The sequence below is a fragment of the Nomascus leucogenys genome, chromosome 18 (assembly GCF_006542625.1).
Source record: "Nomascus leucogenys isolate Asia chromosome 18, Asia_NLE_v1, whole genome shotgun sequence".
NCBI classification, from domain to species: Eukaryota; Metazoa; Chordata; class Mammalia; order Primates; family Hylobatidae; genus Nomascus; species Nomascus leucogenys.
The window spans coordinates 87,507,952-87,529,225 of NC_044398.1; the positions used below are offsets into that span (position 1 = coordinate 87,507,952).

Sequence of the window (21,274 nt, forward strand, 5' to 3'; positions counted from 1 at the left end):
CTCACTGTATTGCCCAAGCTGGCGTGCAGTGGCGCAAACTCAGCTCCATACAAACTCCACCTCCCAGATTCTGGCCATTCTCCTGCCTCAGCCACCCAAGTAGTTGAGATTATACGCATACACCACCATGCCTGGCTAATGTTTATATCTTTAGTAGAGACAGGGTTTTTGCCATGTTGGCCAGGCTGGTCTCCTGGCCTCAGATGATCCACCTGCCTCAGCCTCCCAAAGTGTTCAGATCACAGGCATGAGCCATTTCGTCCAGCCCTTCTCTTTCAATAACAGATAATAATTTGAGCTGTGCCCATTATGTACCAGGCCCTGCTGGGGTTGTACCCACGGAAGACACGAAAGTCAGCTGCTGTATGCCTGCAAGTAGCTAACATGTTACCCGTCAAAGAGGAGGCAGTACACTGAGCATGCAAAAAAAAAAAAAAAAAAAAAAACTATTTCAGAAAGTGGGCCAGGCGCAGTGGCTCACGCCTGTAATTCCAACACTTTTGGGAGACCACGGAGGGTAGATCACCTGAGGCCAGGACTTCAAGATCAGCCTAGCCAACATGGTCAAACATCGTCTCTACTAAAAATACAAAAAAAAAAAAAATTAGCGGCCATGGTGGCATAAGCCTGTAGCCCCAGTTACTCGGGAGACTGAGGCAGGAGAATTGCTTGAACCTGGGCGGCAGATGCTGCAGCGAGCCGAGATGGCACACCACACTCCAGCCTGGGCAACAGAGAGTGACTCCATGTCAAAACAAAAACAAAACAAAAAAAACTATTTCAGAAAGTATTATTAGATGAGTTCCTATACTAAAGGTATTGGGATTCAAAATTCAAAAGAAGAAGTCCATCTAATTGAGAGGGGAGGGGAAACCAATGGAAGTAGTGTTTGTTACAGCCTTGGGGGATGAGCAGGCTTTCATCAATTAGGAAGAAGGAAGGAAAGGCAAGCGGCAAAGATCCAGAGGTAGCAAAGCACAAGACATGTGTTGTGCTATGAGCCTCTTTGCTTATCATCATTTCGGGAACTCTCCCTCTCCACATGGAAGGGCTGTCAATCACATGCCTTCTGCCATGGGAGAGGACATGTGACCCAGGCTGGCCAATCAGAGAACTCTGCCTCCTGGGCCATAGTGATTGGTTCAGGGGTGTGAATAGGACCAAGCCAGGCCAATCAGATTGCTCTCTGAGACTGACTCTGGCTGTGCAGAGAAATTATGCCTTGTCTTTCCTCTGGCACCTTTATCTGTCAGGATGTCATCAGTCCAAAGCTATGCAGCCATGTGGGGAAGTACCACTGAGAATGATGTCAACTCAGAGAACAGGGCCAGGAAATGATGAAAGAGTGAGTGAAACTGAGTAATGACAACATTGTCTGATCTCCTGGATCAATCCACGCCTCAAGCTAGTCCCCAGATTTCTGAGATACAGGCAGCCCCAAAGTTCCCTTTACTTACTTAGACTACTTTTTTTTTTTTTTTTTTTTGAGACGCAGTTTTGCTCTGAGTTGCCCAGGCTTGGAGTGCAATGGCCCGATCTCAGCTCACCGCAACCTCCACCTCCCAGGTTCAAGCAATTCTCCTGCCTCAGCCTCCCGAGCAGCTGGGATTACAGGCATGCACCAACACACCCAGCTCATTTTGTATTTTTAGTAGAGACAGGGTTTCTCCACATTGAGGCTAGTCTCGAACTCCTGACCTCAGGTGATCCACCCGCCTTGGCCTCCCAAAGTGCTGGGATTACAGGCGTGAACCACTGCAACCAGCCACTTAGGCTACTTTAAGATAGATTTATATCCTTTGCAAGTGAGAGAATCTTGACCACCATAATTAGGGACTAGTGAATAAGTGAGTCTGGTTAGCGTTTGGGAGGATTCAAGGGGAGAAATATGATGTGTGCATTGTAGGGTAGTTAATTACTGACACTGTCAAGGAAAGAGAAAATGAAAACGTCATGCCACCAAGGAGAACATCAACCTGACAACTCAGGAAAGGAACAAAATACAAAGGAACTGGTTAACAGGCTGGAAAATAAAATATGAACGACAGCCGGAACTGCCAGGGAGCTATACATGCCATTACCATCAACACCCACTCCCTCAGCCCACTGCCCACACATAGAAGTTCCTCCCTGCATGCAAAGGGAAACGGCGTCAAACACACACCAGCCACAGGAGGTAGAGAGCAAGGATGACTTGCAGGGGGGCTGACCAGATCATGTTAATGTACGTGGCCAAGTCCATGAACCTCTGAGCGTCCACAGACATGAGGTTGACGATCTCCCCGACCGTGGAGGATTTTCTGGCTGAATTGGTGATCACCAGGGCCTGCGGGACAAAGGAGAGGGAAGGTGGGTGAGTGTGGCAGGTGAAGAGGCCTGACTCTCCCTCCAGACCCACGGAGAGGAAAGAGACTCTCAGGGGCAGAAATGCCGCAGATCTCTGCTCCTCCCCTCCCGACCTGTCTGCCTGCCTGGGACGCCTGTGTCATCTCAAAGCCCACATTCTTATCCACGGTGCTCACTGCCTCCCAACCTTGAACTCATCAATTGGCAAGGGACCCTAGGTGTCCTTGAAACCAGGGCTTCGCATGCTTTAATGTGCAAACATGCGGCTGGGTTTTTTTGGGGGGCAGTGGTGGGGGGTTGGGGGAGTTGTTTCGGATTCTGCAGGTCTGGGGTGTGGCCTGGGATTCTGAATTTCTACGCTTTCAGGCTGTCCCAATGCTGCTGGTCCCAGATCCCACTGAAGGACTGAGGGTCTGGGCCAGGGTCTCTAAGCCTTGGCATTCTTGACATCTGGAGCCGGATAATTCTTTGGGGGGCTGTCTTGTGCACTGTAGGAGGTTTAGCAGCATCCCTGGCCTCGACCCACTACATGCCCTCACCCCCAGTTGGGACAACCAAAAATGCCCCCAGATATTGCCAAACATGCCCTAGTAGGGGCAAATCTCCCTGGCCCTCAAACACGGTTGCACACTATCATCTGGTGAGTTTTAAAAACACTAAGACATTAGCAGGCGTGGTGGCGCATGCCTCTGGTCCTGGCTACATTGGGGGCTGAGGTGGCAGGATCGTTCGAGCCCGGGAGGTGGAGGCTGCAGTGAGCCAAGATCGTGCCACTGCACTCCAGCCTGGGTGACAGAGCAAGAACCTATCTCAAAAAATAAAAATAAAAAATAAAAACAATGACACCTGGGTGCAACCTCAGCAATCTCACTTGCACTGGTCTGGTGCGACCTAGGTGTCAGGAAGTTTTTTTGTTTTTTGAGACAGGGTATCATTCTGTCACACAGGCTGGAATGCAGGGATGCTAACCAGGACTCACAGCAGCCTCCAACTCCGGGGCTCAAGTGATTCTTTTAACTCAACCTCCTGAATAGATGGGACTACAGGTGCACACCACCATACCTGGCTAATTTTTTTTTTATTGTCTACAGAGCCAGGGTCTTGCTATATTGACCAGGCTGGTATTGAACGTCAGGCCTCAAGTGATTCCCCCACCTTGGTCTCCCAAACTGCTGGGATTACAGGCAGGAGCTACGGCGCCTGGCCTGCATCAGTTTAAGCTCCCCAGGTGAGTCTAATTCACAGACAGGCCTGAGAATCACTCCTCTAGTTCATCAAGTACCTGCAAGACTCTCTCTTCCTAACCTAGGGGCCAAGCAGTTTCCTTGACCTCGAGACAAAAAATAATAATAATAATTTATAGGGATCAAAAAGGTCATTTGGTTCCTTTGAAATTGGACGTACACAAATGCCTGCCACATACTCTTATCATGCGAAGAATGTGCCACCTGCTCAGTTCAAATTAAGAGTAACAACAGGCTGGGCATGGTGGCTCATGCCTGTAATCCCAGCACTTTGGGAGGCTGAGGCAGGCAGATCACCTGAGGTCAGCAGTTCAAGATCAGCCCGGACCACATGGCAAAACCCTGTCTCTACTAAAAATACAAAAATTAGCCGGTCGTGGTGGCAGGCACCTGTAGTCCCAGCTACTCAGGAGGCTGAGGCAGAAGAATTGCTTGAACTCAGGAGGCAGAAGTTGCAGTGAGCCAAGATCATGCCACTGCACTCCAGTCTGGGGGAGAGAGTGAGACTTGGTCTCAAAACAACGAAAAAAAAGAGTGACAACAAGCTGAAACACAGAATGTCAACAGCAGAATGAAAATCCAAACTTGGATTTCCCCACACCAAGGGCCACCGACCCATCCAAGAAACTCAATTACCCACAGCTGATACACAAGGACATCTACACGCCAACCCTTGAAATCAGCTTTCCTAATGTACAATGCCTGATGCGCACTGTCCCTGACACCTAAGGTCATGGAAGCTACCCTCATCCTACTGCTCCAGAAGCTGGGCTGGAAATCCCCACGCTGGCCCCAGAGTAACCCAGGGCTGCAGGAGGGGATGTGGAAGTCGGGCCACATGTCAATGGCACAGCGCCCCCTACCTTCCGATAGACAGCCCCAATGACAGCGGTCTTGATCCTCATGCCACTGACGAAACAGATGTGGAAGTACTGGTGCAGCACGAGGGTCTGCAGGCAGGCAGTGACGAACAGCAGTACGGTGTAGAAGTAGCCCTGCCAATTAGGGGCCTTCGTGTCGTTCACGAACTTGATGAGCAACCTGCAAAGGAGCAAAGAGAGGGCCTGGAATGACTTCTGACACGTGGGGGCAGAGAAAAGAGCTTCAGTGTTGGCACTGCAACTTTCTCCTGAGCCAGATGAGCTAGACACTATCACTTCAATTTCACAGACGGAAAAACAAGTCCACAGTGGTGATCTGGCTGTGCAGGTGGCCCAAACTGCTCATAAAAGAGGCCTCTGCCTTGGGATTGTGCACTAACTGCTCTAGCTCTATCTCATCACCAGCAAGTCACCCAAAGGAATTGCATAGTGAACGCGAGGTAAAGAGGTAGGGAGGAAAAGACAATGAATGTGAATGTGTGGCCCCTGAGTCACAGAGCAGCAGAGAGCCAGGGAGGAGAGAGGCAACCTCCTTTCTGACTCTCTGGTTCCTGGTTGCAGTTTTTGTTGTTGTTTTTATTCTTTGCTTTTTTTTTTTTTTTTTTGAGACAAAGTCTTGCTCTGTCGCCAAGGCTGGAGTTCAGTGATGCGATCTTAGCTTGCTGTAACCTCTGCCTCCTGGGTTCAAGCAATTCTTATGCCTCAGCCTCCTGAGTAGCTGGGATTACAGGCGTGTGCCACCATGCCCAGATAATTTTTATATTTTTAGCAGATGGTTTTGCCATGTTGGCCAGGCTGGTCTTGACCTCCTGACCTCAGGTGATCTTCCCGCCTAGGCCTCCCAAAGTGCTGGGATTACAGGCAAGAGCCACTGCGCCCAACCCTGGTTGCAGTTTTTTCATGAGATCTGCTGGCATTTCCTTGCTCTTGGTTTCCCAAGACAGTGCCATATCCTCCCCATTTGGGTTTCAGGGGAGCCTACTGGGTTTCTGTTACTTGCAAACGAAGTGGTCTTCACTAATATGGTAATTAAGTAAAGCATAAAGCAAAGCTAGGCAGTGACCGTGGCTCACATCTGCAATCCCAGCACTTTGGGAGGCCGAGGCCAGAGGATCGCTTGAAGTCAGGAGCTCGAGACCAGCCTGACCAACAAAGCAAGACCCTGTCTCTATTTTTTTCAAAAAAGCTAAAGTAAAAATGGAGACGTCTGGCTATGAGCCCACCTCAGGACACAGCATGACCCCAGGGTTATGACTGATGCAACTGAAAGATCAAATCCAAGAAGGGAAAATGGAGCCCACCTGGGAGGGAAGGGGTCTTACTTTAAGATCTGCGGCCCGGAAAACATCATCAGGTCGTGGATGGCCTTAAAGAAGAAGCTCATGAGGAAGTAGGGCCCAAAGGTCTTGTATAACACCTTAAACAGGGAGGGGTTCCACTCCTTCTGTGGGGACTTGACAATCAAAGCCTCCACCTCCTCATTCGCATCCACCTTGGAACTCTCTTTCGGCTGGGCAGGATCCTTGGAGGAGTACACAACCTTCACTGGCTGCCTGGAACACAAGGAGGTGAAGCCGTTGTGGGGTCTGCCAGAGACGCAGCCCCCTACCACAGGGACATGGCCAGGGAATGTCACCCTTCAGGGAAGGCAGAGTCAAAGACAACAAGCCCAGGGAGAGAGGCAGCTCAGCACAGTGGTTACAAACACAGGCTCTAGAGCCACCGGCTCAAGGTCTGGCTTGGCCACTGGCCAGTTGTGTGGCTTCAGGCAAGGTCCTTAAGCTCTCTGGGCCTCAGTTTCCTCCTCTGTGAAATGAGGATAAAAGTAGGACCTAACTCGAAGGTAGGTAAGATTAAATGAGCTGAATAAGTTAAAGACTTAGAAAACTGATGGCTCCAAACTGATCTAGAGTTAAGGCAATCCCCATCAAAAGCCCAGCTGGCTGCCAGGTAGAAATTATGAGCTAACTCTATAAAATTCACATGGAAACTCAAGGATCCAGAACAGCCAGAACAATCGTGAAAAATAAGAACCAAGTTGGAGGATTCACACTTCCTGATTTCAAAATAATACAAAATAACAATCATGGCCGGGCGTGGTGGGTCACGCCTGTAATCCCAGCACTTTGGGAGGCCAAGGTGGGTGGATCACTTGGGGTCAGGAGTTTGAGACCAGCCTGACCAACATAGTAAAACCCCACCTCTACTAAACATACAAAAATTAGCCGGGCATGGTGGCAGGTGCCTGTAATCCCAGCTACTTGGGAGGCTGAGGCAGGAGAATTACTTGAACCTGGGAGGTGGAGGTTTTTGTGAGCCGAGATCGCTCCATTGCACTCCAGCCTGGGTGACAGAGCAAAACTCCATCTCAAAAAGAAAGAACAACAGGCTGGGCGCGGTGGCTCATGCCTGTAATCCCAGCACTATGGGAGGCCCAGGTGGGCAGCTCACCTGAGGTCGGGAGGTTCAACACCAGCCTGACCAAAATGGAGAAATCTCATCTCTACTAAAAGTACAAAATTAGCCGAGCATGGTGGTGCATACCTGTAATCCCAGCTACTTGGGAGAATGAGGCAGGAGAATCGCTTGAACCCGGGAGGCAGAGGTTGTGGTGAGCTGAGACCACACCATTGCACTCCAGCCTGGGCAAAAAGACTTGGTCTCAAAAAAAAAAAAAAAACAACAAACAAACAAACAAAAAAAACAATCATCAAGATAGGCAAAGGGATAGGCACATATAGCTCAATGCAAAAAAAAACAAAAAAAAGGCCAGCCAGCCAGGGCAACATAGCAAAACCCTATTTCTAAAAAAAGATTTTTTTTTTTTTTGACTGGGTGCAGTGATTCATGCCTGTAATCCCAGCACTATGGGAGGCCAAGGCGGGTGGATCACTTGAGGTCAGGAGTTTGAGAACAGCCTGACCAACATGGCAAAACCTTGTCTCTACTAAAAATACAAAAAATTAGCCAGGCGTGGTGGCAGCTGCCTGTAATCCCAGCTACTCGGGAGGGTGAGGAAGGAGAATCACTTGAACTCAGGAGGAGGGGAGGTTGCAATGAGCCGAGGATGTACCACTGCACTCCAGCCTCAGCACCAGAGCAAGACTCTGTCTTAAAAAACAAATAAATAAAATTGACTGTGATGATGACTGCACAACTCTATGAACACACTAAAAATCAGTGAACTGTATGTTCTGCATACGTGAATCGTGTGGTGTATGAATATCTCAATAAAGCTGTCACCAAAATGTAGTTTTTATCTTACGGGGACTTTTTTTTTTTTTTTTTTTTTTTTTTTTTTTGAGATGGAGTCTTGCTCTATCCCACAGGCTGGAGTGCAATGGTGTGATCTCGACTCACTGCAACCTCCACCTCCTGGGTTCAAGCGATTCTCCTGCCTCAGCCTCCCGAGTAGCTGGGATTACAGGCACGTGCTACCACACCCGGCTAATTTTTATATTTTTAGTAGAGACAGGGTTTCACCATGTTATCCAAGCTGGTCTCGAACTCCTGACCTCAAGTGATCCACCTGCCTTGGCCCCCCAAAGTGCTGAGATTATGGGCATGAGCCACTGTGCCTGGCCAACAGTTCATTCTTGTACATCACTTAGTATTCAGTTGTGCAGATGTACATAACTGGTGCATCTGTCTGTTCACTTGCTAATAGATGTCTGGCTTACCTCCAGTTTGGGTTATCACAAAGTGGCTAAGAACATTCCTCTACCAGCCTTTTATGAACATATGTTCTCAGGTCTGTTGGCTGGATGCCTGGGAAGGGGGTGACTGGTGGTATGGTCACTATGTCTAACTTAAAAAAAAAAAAAACCAAAAACGGCCAAACTCTTCCAGTCACAGAAGCATTTCACATTCATGCCAGCAGAAACCACAGTCCGAAATGGCCCTAAGCTCTGAGTGGCCATACACAAAAGAGAACATAAAACCACTACACACAAACCAATGAAGCACTGGGTTGTTTTTTTTTTTGAGACGGAGTCTCACTCTGTCACCCAGGCTGGAGTGCAGTGGTGCAATCTCGGCTCACTGCAAGCTCCGCCTCCCAGGTTCATGCCATTCTCCTGCCTCAGCCGCCAGAGTAGCTGGGACTACAGGCGCCCGCCACCACGCCCAGCTAATTTTTTGTATTTTTTAGTAGAGACAGGGTTTCACCATGTTAGCCAAGATGGCCTCGATCTCCTGACCTCGTGATCCGCCCGCCTCGGCCTCCCAAAGTGCTGGGATTACAAGCGTGAGCCACTGCGCCTGGCCTGAAGCACTGGGTTTTTAAATCCAAAGGTAGACCAGGGAGATTACTCACAGCTGCCTTTTTTTTTTTTTTTCCGTGAGCTAGAGTCTCATTCTATCACCCAGGCTGGAGTGCAGTGGCACAGTCTTGGCTCATTGCAACCTCTGCTTCCCGGGTTCAAGCAATTCATGCCTCAGACCCCCTGTAGCTGGATTACAGGCAAGCGCCACCACATCCGGCTAATTTTTGTATTTTTAGCACAGACAGGGATTCACCATGTTGGCCAGGCTGGTCTCAAACTCATGCATTCAGGACAGCCTCCTGCCTCAGCCTCCCAAAGTACTGCAATTACAGGCATGAGCCACCATGCCCACCCACACGTGACTCAGGGGTGAAGAGAGGTGGTAGAAGCATCCGGGAAACCACGCAGACCCCCCTGCCCTGGCATCCCTCACCTGATCCCCGAGCCTAGGACACCCAGCAGCCCAGAGCTGCACGGGCTGCATTCCTTCCTCTGGTTAACTAAAGGGATCTGGGTGTAAGGGGCCACACCAGGAAATTCCAGCCTAGGACAGAGTTTTCCTTCTCACTCTCTCCAGGTTCACAGGGGTTACAGGTGCCAGATCTGGCTTACGCCTCTGGGAATAAAGCAAGCGATCCGTCTACCAATGTCCCAAGGAAATGATCCCCTGGCCCCATGCTGAGCATCCCTAAACACCAAGGTACTCAACAGAGCCAGACCCTTCTCAAATGGCCCGCTTTCAAGCTCAAAGACCCAGTTCTCACCACATCCTCCCTGGCAAGATCAAAGTGTGCAGATGAATAAATAAAATTTGTACAAGTAAAACCTGCCCAGCATTTACTCAGGGCTAGGGCACCGCTTATCATGACATATATCTCACTGAATTCTCAGAAAATGCTCTGGGTGAAAAATGGAAGCTCCAGTCAGGCACAGTGGCTCATGCCTGTAATCCCAGCACTTTGGGAGACCAAGGTAGGTGGATTACTTGAGCTCAGGAACTTGAGAACGGCCTGGGCAACATGGCGAGACATCATCTCTACAAAAAAAAAAAAATTAGCCAGGTGTGGTGGCGTGTGCCTGTAGTCCCAGCTACTAGGGAGGCTGAGGTGGGAGGATCACTCCAGCCTAGGAGATGGAGGTTGCAGTGAGCCGAGATCATGCCACTGCACTCCAGCCTGGACAAAAGAGTGACACCCTGTCTCAAAAATAAATAAATAAATAAAATGGAGGCTCCCAGTGAGGCATGAAGGGACTTCATGGACAACCCTTGAGGTTCCCACCCTGGTCTCCCTGACTTCACTCTTCTCCCTAATATCCACCTTCCCCAGGGCAGCCTGGGTTGTTACAAACCAGAACTCAGCTGGGTGTGGTGGCTCACACCTGTAATCCCAGCTATTTGGGAGGCTGAGGCAGGAGGACTGCTTGACGCCAGGAGCTGGAGACCAGCCTGGGCAACACAGTGAGATCTGTCTCTATAAAAAAAAAAAATTTAAAAGGCCAGGTGCAGTGGCTCACGCCTGTAATCCCAGCACTTTGGGAGGCTGAGGCAGGCAGATCACCTAAGGTCAGGAGTTTGAGAGCAGCCTGACCAGCATGGAGAAACCCCATCTCTACTAAAAATACAAAATTAGCCGGGCGTGGTGGTACATTCCTATAATCCCAGCTACTTGGGAGGCTGAGGCAGGAAAATTGCTTGAACCCGGGAGGTGGAGGATGCAGTGAGCCAAGATAGCGCCACTGCACTCTAGCCTAGGCAACAAGAGCAAAATACCATCTCCAAAAAATAAATATAAAATATAAAATTAATTAGCCAGGCATGGTGGTATGTACCTGTAATCCCAGCTACTCTGGAGGATGAGGTGGGAGGATTGCTTGAGCCTGTAATTTCCAGGCTGCAATGAGCTGTGATCATGCCACTGCAATCCAGCCTGGGCAACAGAGCAAGACCCTGTCTCTAAAATAAATACATACATACATGCAAACAACAGAACTCACGTCACACCACTGCCTTGCAGAAAACCTGCCCCTGTGTTCTCACTGCACCTGGAATCCCACCCTAACTCTCAGAGGAGACCCCTGCAAATCCTTCTCCTGCTTCATCTCCTCCTTTCTCCCCCTCACTCACTTTCCTCAAGCCACACAAGCCCCCGATGCACCACAAGCGTTCTCAGAGCCTTTGCACTGGCTGCTCCCTCTACCTGGAAAGCCCTTCCTTCCACAGATACACACAAGGCTCACTCCCTCCGATGCAAGTCTCTGCTCAAATGTGACCTTCTTAAAACAGACATACATGGTCAGCTGGGCATGCTGAACAAAAACACTTCAAAAAGCAGTAACACTCAGGATGCCAGATGCTCGGAAAGAGCCAGAGATAGACTTAGGGAGGGACAGGCACACGCTCACCAAGGGTCATGGCCGCACTGGGTAGAACTCTGACCACTGTATCTAAAACAGTTCCCTCAGCTGGGCATGGTAGCTCATGCCTATAATCCCAGCACTTTGGGAGGCCGAGGCAGGAGGATCACTTGAGGTCAGAAGTTCGAGACCAACCTGGCCAACATAGTGAAACCCCGTCTCTACTAAAAATGCAAAAAACTAGTCAGGTGTGGTGGCATGCACCTGTAATCCCAGCACTTTGGGAGGCTGGGGCAGAAGAATTGCTTGAACCGGAGAGGCAGAGGTTGCAGTGAGCCGAGATCACACTACTGTATTCCAGCCTGGGTAACAGAGTGAGACTCTATCTCAAAAAAAAAAAAAAAAAAAAAAAAAAAGAAAGAAAACACACACACACACACACACACACACACACAAAAGCTTCCTCGGTTACTCTCACCCTCATTTCCTCATTTTTATCTCACCCCAACACTATCATTCTCCAAAGCTTCTTATCAATGCGTGTTTCACAACCAACGTCCTGTCTCCCATATAGAATGTCGATGGCACCCAACTAGAGCGTGTCTCTTTTGTTCCACTCTCTGAACCCTCAGGGACTAAACATCGCTAAGCACAAAAGCAGCAGTCAGTTTCATCTGCTCAATGGATTAAGGGCCAGGCCAGTGGAGGAGCTTCTTGATTCAAACTCTGTCCTCCTCCCAAGGCTGTGATATTGGCCTCTCCCATGGTGTCTCCAGCAACCTGCTCTCCTGACAAGCTCCAGGGGACACAAAGGTGGGCATCCTTCTTCCATGAGAGGAAGCCGAGCCAGGTGATCAGCAGAGGAGTGGATGAGGAATGCTGAAGCCCACGCTACAAATGTGGCCCGCTTAGCAGCGGGGGATGCTGCAGGTGAGGCTGAAGGAATCCAGATGAGATGGGTGATGTTAGGGGTCAAGTTGACTGGGTTAAGGGATACCCAGATGGCTGGTAAAGTGTTATTTCTGGGTGTGTCTGTGAGGGTGTTTCCAGACGAGACTGGCATTTGAATGAGTGGATTGACTAAGGAAGATCCATCCTCGCCCCATGTGGGTGACACCGCCCAATGAGCAGAGGGTCCGGACACAACAAAAAGAGTAATGGCAAAGGCAGGCGCTCTCTCTTCTGCAGCTGGGATGTCATCCTCTCCCACCCTTGAACATCACAACTCCAGGATGTCTGGCCTCTGGACTCTGGGACTTACCCAATGACTCCAGGTTCTCAGGCCTTTGACTATGGACTGAGAATTCCACCATGAGCTTCCCTGGGTCTGAGACTTTTGGACTTGGCCTGAGCCATGCTACCAGCTTCCTGGGTTCTCCAGGTTGCAGATGACCTAGTGTGGGACTTCTCAGCCTCCATAATCACATGATCCAGTTTCCCTAGTAGATCCCCTCTCATCCTCCATCCACCCATCCATCATCTATCAATCATCCATCTATGTATCATCTATCTATCCACCTACCATGTATACATCCACCAACTATCTATCCATCTATCATCTACCTATCATCTATCAATCTATCACCTATCATCTATCCATCCACCCATCCATCCATCCATCCTACTAGTTCTGTCTCCATGAAGAACTGTAATCAACAGGGGCCCCACCTCTGCCTGCCAAAGACCTCAACTGGGTCATGGACATGGGCCGTTTCCTTACAATGCTCAGTCACAGACGCCCAAGCTCTATCTGCCTCCCACGAGACAATTTCTCCCATCACCTGGACCACCCAAACAGCCTCCGACCGGAGTCACGAGGTCCTCTGCTGATGTCCTAGTGGCTGGCACCATGGATGTCCCAGATTCCCACCCACCATCTGGGTCTGACTGAAGGCCTGTATCCTGGGCATCCCTGGAACAGAATGAGGAACTGAACCCCAGTCTGGGGTTTGTCCCTGTAAGGCCAATGGGTCTGTGAGGAATCCAATGCACCACACTGGCCCCATCACGGCTTATCGTAGTACACTTACCCCAGAACAGGCAACAGGAACAAAAACAGCCATTCTACTACCCTCATGGCCGCAATCCACTGCCCCCATGTCACCCGCAATTTCATGTTCCAGCTCATCCGGGCTCCAGACACGTCTTATGTCCTTGTTTAATTGGCAGCTGCTTTTCTTACTGTTACATAGAGTAATAATGCATCGTGCAACTAACGGCGTCTCAGATCTGATGAGTTAAGGTATGTGCAGGGGGGGCCCTGGCCTGATTCCCGAAAGAATGACAGAGGTGGCGTAGTGGGGCACACCTTACATAGGGGGTAGAGCCTAAAATCCAGTACAGCCAAAATCACCTTCAAATGGGGCTTCTTTGGCTAAACAGATTTACATGGTCAGCTGGGTATGTTGGACAGAACATTCAAACAGCAAGAACATGCAGGATGCCAGATGCTCAGAAAGACACAGAAAAAAGTGAGACTGACTCAAGGAGGGATAGTCACGCGCCACGGCAAACAGCATCAACTGCCTGTTTGGACAACATTTTTCTTTCTTCTTTTTTTTTGAGATGGAGTCTCATTCGGTCTCCCAGACTAGTATGCAGTGGCAAAATCTCAGCTCACTGCAACCTCCGCCTCCTGGGTTCAAGTGATTCTCCTGCCTCAGCCTCCTGAGTAGCTGGGATTACAGGCACCTGCCACCACGCCTAGCTAATTTTTGTATTTTTAGTAGAGATGGGGTTTCACCATGTTGGCCAGGCTGGTCTCAAACTCCCGACCAAGTGATCCGCCTGCCTCGGCCTCCCAACGTGCTGGGATTAGACATGAGAGCCACCGCACCCAGCTTCTTTCTTCTTTTCTGTATCCAGTTGCCTTAATGACATGTGAGATTCTACCCCATGTGGCAGAAAAGTAAACTGAGACCAGGAGGAGAAGTGAGGCATCTTGCCCAGAACCACAAAGCTAGTAACAGGCAGCACTGCCAGGGCCCCATCCTGGATTCAGGCCACAGTAGTGGAAAGGAGGTGACCGGGGCATCCTGGAGGACAAGGAAACTCACACTTACTTCCTAGTCTTGGCACATTCCTTCTTCCAGTTCTTTACCAAAACAGGCACGACTTGTTCCGACGTGTCCTCCTTGTTTAAGGACCAGAGGTCGCTGCCCTCCAGGGGCTGGCGGTAGCCCCGGACAATCAACCTAGGGCCAAGACACAAGGGGGTTAGGCAATAAGAGTCAATGAGAGGAGGAGGAAGACAGGGCTCACTCACTTCACACACCTGCTGATGCTGCTCACCTCTGCAGCATAGCTTCCTGCTGCAAACAAAGGCAGCCACGCAGCTGGGGAAGTCAGAATGTGGTTGGACATTTGCACATATTACAAGCTAATTACAGCTCATTCTGTTGGGTCATGCAGGAAAATTTTTTTTTTTTTTTAGTGGTGCATACAAAAGACTTAGGGGAAAAAAAGATGATTTAGGAGCGAAATATCAGGATGGCTCTAATTTATTTTTTATTTTTTATTATTCATTCATTCATTTATTTATTTGGAGACAGGGTCTCGCTGTGTCACCCAGGATGGAGTACAGTGGTGCGATCGCAGCTCCCTGCAGCCTCCAGCTCCTGGTCTAGAGCGATCCTCCCACCTCAGCCTCCCGAGTAGCTGGGACTTTGGGTGAAAGCCATTATGACTGGCTAATTTTTTATTTTTTATTTTTGTAGAGACACAGTCTCCCTATGTTGCCCAAGCTGGTCTTGAACCCCGGGCTCAAGCACCCCTCCCACCTTGGCCTCCCGAAGTCTTGGAATTATAGGCGTGAGCCACCGTGCCCTGCCAACTTTTTAAAATTTTAAATTAAAAAAGGCTTATATGGCCGGGCACAGTGGCTCACGCTTGTCATCCCAGCACTTTGGGAGGCCGAGGCAGGCGGATCATGAGGTCAGGAGATGGAGACTACGGTGAAACCCCGTCTCCACTAAAAAAAATACAAAAAATTAGCCGGGCGTGGTGGCGGGCGCCTGTAGTCCCAGCTACTCGGAGAGGCTGAGGCAGGAGAATGGCGTGAACCTGGGAGGCGGAGCTTGCAGTGAGCCGAGATTGTGCCACTGCACTCCAGCCTGGGCGACAGAGCAAGACTCCGTCTCAAAAAAAAAAAAAAATAAAAAAAATAAAGGCTTATATGCGCCAGGCACAGTAGCTCATGCCTATAATCCTAGCACTTTGGGAGGCCCAAGTTGGAGGACTTTGTGAGCCCTGGAGTTCAAGACTAGCCTGGGCAACATAGGGAGACTATCTCTACAAAAAGTAAAAATAAAAAAATTAGCCAGTCATGATGGCTCGCACCCGCAGTCCCAGCTACTCGGGAGGCTGAGGTGGGAGGACTGCTAAGGCCAGGAGGTGGAGGCTGCAGAGAGCTGTGATTGTGTCACTGCCGTCCAGCCTGGGCAACACAGTCAGACGCTATAAAAAGAAAAAAAATAGGTTGAAGGAAAAAATAAAAAAATAAAAAGGCTGACATGACAAAGCATTAGTAAGCATGAAATCTGGGTGATGAGCTTATTGAGTTTTATTATATTAATCTATGTGACTCCATCCAGGCTGGAGTGCAATGGCGCGATCTCAGCGCACTGCAACCTCCACCTCCCGGATCCAAACGATTCTCCTGCCTCACCCTCCCATGTAGCTAGGATTACAGGCGTATGCTGCCCGGCTAATTTTTGTATTGCTGGTGGAGACAGGGTTTCACCATGTAGGCCAGGCTGGTCTCGAACTGATGACCTCAGGTGATCCACCCACCTCGACCTCCCAAAGTGCTAACATTACAGGCATGAGCCACCATGCCCAGCAGACTAAACACTTTTACAATAAAAGGTAAAATACTTTCATCTTTTGTTCTAAAATAATTTCAAACTTACAGAAAAATTACTCAAATCATACTAAGAATTCACTCAACTCACCATTGTTAACACGCTGCCACGTTTGCATATCATTCTCTGTCTCTATCCATTGACACACACACACAAACACACACACACACATGCAAACACATCATCTTTTTCTGAACCATTTAAACAGTTAAAGGCCTGGCACGGTGGCTCACACCTGTAATCCCAGCACCTTGGGAGGCTGAGGTGGGTGGATCACCTGAGGTCAGGAGCTTGAGACCAGTCTGAACAACATAGTGAAACCCCATCTCTACTAAAAATACAAAAATTAGCTGGACATGGTAGCAGGTCCCTGTAATCCCAGCTACTCAGGAGGCTGAGACAGGAGAATCTCTTGAACCCAGGAGGCGGAGGTTGCCGTGAGCTGAGATCCTGCCACCGCACTCCAGCCTGGACGACAGAGCAAGACTCCGTCTCAAAAAACCAAAAACAAAACAGAACAAAAAAGTTAACATATAGGCTCTACATGCCTTTACCCCCAAAAAACTGGAGGTATTCCCTTCCAATCCAGGACATGCTCTTATGTAACTAGAGCACAATTTTCCAAAACAAGAATGAATGTTATTAGCATGCATCCGGTGTCCTGTAGTCATGTACAAATTACATCAACTGTCCCAGTGATGCTTTTTAATAGTAATTTGAAGAAATTATTCAAAACATCTAATTTTTTAAAACGATGTTTGTCATTAAGACAAGGATGAGACCGGGCATGGTGGCTCATGCCTGTAATCCCAGCACTCTGGGAGGCTGAGGCGGGAGAATCACTTGAGCTCAGGAGTTGGAGACCAGCCTGGGCAACATGATGCAACCCCAACTCTACAGAAAGTACAAAAATCTGCCGGACATGGGGGGAGTGCGCCTGTAGTACCAGCTACTCAGGAGGCTGAGGCAGGAGCATCACCTAAGCTCAGCAGATTGGGACTGCAGTGAGCTACAACTGTGCCACTGCACTCCAGCCCCAGCGACAGAGCGAAAGCCTGTCTCAAAAAAAAAAAAAAAAGATGATGCATATTGGGGCAAAAAAAGATTCTTCAAACAATCCCCACTAAGATGTTAACAATGGGCAGAAAAAGATATACAAAAAGAGGACCAGAAGGTAGCTGGGCATGGTGGCTCACACCTGTAATCCCAGCATTTTAAGAGGTCGATGCGGGTGGGTCACCTGTGGTCAGGAGTTCGAGACCAGCCTGGCCAACATGGCAAAACTCTGTCTCTACTAAAAATACAAAAATTAGCCAGGCATGGTGGCACACGCCTGTAATCCCAGCTACCTGGGAGGCTGAGGTAGGAGAATCGCTTGAACCTGGGAGGCGGAGGCTGCAGTGAGCTGAGATTGACAGAGCGAGACTGTCTCAAAAAAAGGAAGAGGACCAGAAGGAGGCATACTAAAATGGTGATACTGGTTGCCTCTGGATGTCTCCTATACTGCTGATCTGCACATGTGGTTTTTTAACCCATACTTCCTATGGTGATACAGTATTATTTTTTCTAAGGAGTGGGGGACAGGAGGGGACAATGTCAACAATAACTATACCTAATATTTTAAAAACCCAAATCTGAAGCTAAAGCAAGAGCAGTCCAGCATATGGCTGTCCCAGGCAAAGCCTTCTGCAGAGGTGTAAGCTGCTCACGGCTCATGTGTTTATCACATTCAAGTTCACGGAACTGCTGGACAGAGTTGGTGTCTCTCAGACCACATGGCCAGCACACGCAGATTCAAGACAACTCTGCAGAAGAGCAAAGGAGGGAGAAGTCGGGGAGGAGGGGAGCTGAGCATGTTCGTTCGTTCGTTCATTCATTCATTCCCCACCACCTCCCTGAGGTCTGGGGGGCCCAGCCTTACCCTGTGATCCACCAGAAGGTGATCCTGGACAGGAAGGAGGCGCTGGACTCTGGGCAGGGATTCTAGTGGAAAGAAAGCACAGGTTTCGGAGGAAGATGGAAAGGAACGATTCGACTTTTCATCCAGATCAGAGCTTAGCAAGTAGTCAGCTGCTCACTCTTCCTTCCAGAGGATCAGTGTCAGCTCCACACCATTCTGTACCCCAAAAGGACCCTCTCCTAATCCCCAGGAGAAACTCATGGCAGCTCTTTCAGTTTCAATTAACTGAGTGTCTACCACGTACAACCACAATACAACATGCTATAGACCTGCCTTATCTTCTATCCCCGCAACAACCCTAGGAGCTGGTGTTAACGTCATCCCTACTTCACTCATCCGCTCAACAAATGTTTTCTGAGCACCTATTATGTGCTAGGCATTCTACACGGTACTACAGGGTTGCCTTATAGCCCTACGGCAACCTCATGAGCAGGTATTACTATTGTCCCACTTCACTCATTCAGTCACTGAATATTTATTGACCACCTACTATGTGCTAGACACTCTACCAAGAGCTTACATACTTGCATTATTTTATATCCTCATGGAATTCTATAAACATGGTATTACTATTATCTCTACTTCATTCATTCATTCATCCAACAAGTATTTCCTGAGCACAACCCTTGTGCCAAGCACCCTGCATACAAATCTAAACAAACAGAAATGTCCCCTGCCTGTATGGAGCTTGTGGTCTCCTGCAGTAATCATCAGTAATACCTGCTAGCTCAGTTCTAAGTGCTTTACACAAACTACCTTATTTAATCTTCATCCTCGCCTCACAAGATAGATAAAAGTATTACATCATCCCTGTTTTGCCCAGTTAAAAGAAACTGGGCCTGTAATCCCAGCACTTTGGGTGGCCGAGGCAGGCAGATCACAAGGTCAAGAGATCGAGACCATCCTAGCCAACATGGTGAAACCCCGTCTCTCCTACAAATACAAAAATTAGCTGGATGTGGTGGCGGGTGCCTGTAGTCCCAGCTACTTGGGAGGCTGAGGCAAGAGAATCGCTTGAACCCAGGAGGCGGAGATTGCAGTGAGCCATGATGGAACGACTGCACTCCAGCCTGGCAACAGAGCAGGAGTGTCTCAAAATAAAAATAAAATAAAATAAAATTTAATTTAATTTAAAAACTGGGGACCAGAGATGAAAAGATTTGTTCAAGGTCCCACAGCTAAAAGCGGTGGAGTCAGGATGTGAGCCCCAAAGAGTCAGGCTCCAGACAGAGACATGCATCAAATGATCACATGAACAAATGCAAAACTACAACTTCTGGGCCTTGATGTGTGTCCTGAAGGGAGAGAAATATTACCAATGAGACAAAGTAAGTGCATGGGGGCTGATCTGGTGTACCAAGGTCAGAGAAGGCTCCCCCGAGGAAGACAGTCAAGCTGGCATCTGAAGGGTGAGTAGAGGAGAACAAAGTAACGAGGAAAGGCAACGCATTCCCAGCAGACAGCAGTGTGTGCAAAGGCCTGGTGGTAGAAGAAAGCATGGTAGACTCCAGGAACCAAGAAGGAGCCTGAGCAGTCTACACTGGAGGCTGTGCACAGTCTACACTGCAGACCACATATTTTGGTCTTCATTCTAAGGGCAATAGGAAGTACTGAGAGCTTCTAAGCAAGCTATCAAAGAACTTATTTCCCAGAGAAATGAAGATGAACCCCAAGTGAACAACATGCAGGCAAGGAAAGGGATCGACACAGAGCTCCTGGGATGACAGACAAAACCTGGCTTTCAACATGGATGCATCTGGGTGTAAATTCTGAAACACAAGCTTTAGCAGCAGAGGGAAGAGAAGTCACCATGCAGTAATGAAAGCTTTAGCCAAGGACTCCACTCAAAGTTCCAGCCTTGTGCACATATAAGGCATTTACAGAGCCCGATAAGGTGGCATACTCTCGTCAAGTGGTTTTCCATTCAAGGCTGGGCGTGCTTTTTAAAAAATACTGTATCCTGGTTGCGTGTGGTGGCTCACGCCTGTAATCCCAGCACTTTGGGAGGCCAAGGCAGGCAGATCACTTGAAGTCAGGAGTTCAAGACCAGCCTAGGCAACATGATGAAACCCCGTCTCTACCAAAAAAACAAAAAATTAGCTGGATGTGGTGGCGGACGCCTGCAAACTCAGCTACTCGGGAGGCTGAGGCAGAATCGCTTGAATCCATGAGGCGGAGGTTGCAGTGAGCTGAGATCGTGCCACTGCACTCCAGCCTAGAGACCCTGTCTCGAAAAAAATAAAAATAAAAATAATACTTTATCCGGGCCCTACCCGCACCAGGGAATCTGATTAAGCTGGTTCGGGGTGCAACTGGGGCACTGAAGCTTTGTTTTTGTTTTAAACTTCCAGATTTTTCTTGGAAAAGTGGCTGGGCAGGAAATATGCAAGATAAGCCAAGAACATCTTGTCACACCGGACAACAAGGAAACTAAGCATGAACAGGATTGTTAAAAGGCTCAGGAGCCAAGCAGAAGTGGCCGCTGCAGGCTAAAAGAAGGAGAATTTGAGCTTTGACAAGGAGAATAAGTACAACGGGCTAAAACATACCATGCAAGCTTTTTGTTTTGTTTTGTTTTTTTGAGATGGAATCTCGCTCTGTCGCCCAGGCTGGAGTCCAGTGGCGTGATCTTGGCTCACTGCAACCTCCACCTCCTGGGTTCAAGTGATCCTCCCACCTCGGCTTCCCAAGTAGCTGGGATTCCAAGCGTCAGCCACCACACTGGGCTAACGTCTGTATTTTTAGTAGAGATGGGGTTTCACCATGTTGGTGAACAGGCTGGTCTCGAACTCCTGACTCAAGTGATCTGCCCACCTCGGCTTCCCAAAGTGGTGGGATTACAGGCTTGAGCCACTGCGCCCAGCCTTACCACATATGTTTATATACACAAGTTTCATATTGACACTGGAAATAAAGAGAAACATCTGATGTTGCCAGTGAACCAGGTCACCGTTTGAAAACAGAAAAAGCGGAAAGAAACAAGTATTTTCTCCGCCTTTCCCAAATGTACTCAATTGGTTCACCAGGGTCGGAGAAGGCTTCCCTGAGGAAAACAGTCATTTATTCGATCACTACAGAGTGATCAGTGATCAAAGAAATGAAGGGGAAATTCTTTTCCATAAAAAAAATGCCAGCTAAAACATAAAGAATGATATCACAGAAGAATGAGCCACTGTGCAACCACAATGGATTACTGGAATATTTGATATTAATGAATTATTATTAAAGTTAGTATTACAGTCACATATACATGTTTTTTTTGTCAAGACAGGGTCTAGCTATATTGATCAGGCTGGTCTCAAACTCCTGGGCTGAAGTGATCCTCCTGCCTCAGCTTCCCAAAGTGCTGGAATTACAGGCA

General features: G+C 48.7%; 1 protein-coding gene across 1 annotated transcript in view; it reads right to left on the reverse strand.

Annotated features, from left to right (window-relative positions):
- Nucleotides 1–21,274, reverse strand: part of ABCC1 (ATP binding cassette subfamily C member 1) — a 150,016-nt gene that overhangs the window by 104,391 nt on the left and 24,351 nt on the right. Inside the window, exons 5-9 of the mRNA XM_030798043.1 lie at nucleotides 17,875–17,936; nucleotides 14,154–14,285; nucleotides 5,794–6,024; nucleotides 4,454–4,631; nucleotides 2,165–2,326 (exon numbers count right to left, since the gene is read on the reverse strand). Coding sequence (XP_030653903.1) covers nucleotides 2,165–2,326; nucleotides 4,454–4,631; nucleotides 5,794–6,024; nucleotides 14,154–14,285; nucleotides 17,875–17,936 — 765 coding nt within the window. The remainder of the gene's footprint in view (nucleotides 1–2,164; nucleotides 2,327–4,453; nucleotides 4,632–5,793; nucleotides 6,025–14,153; nucleotides 14,286–17,874; nucleotides 17,937–21,274) is intronic.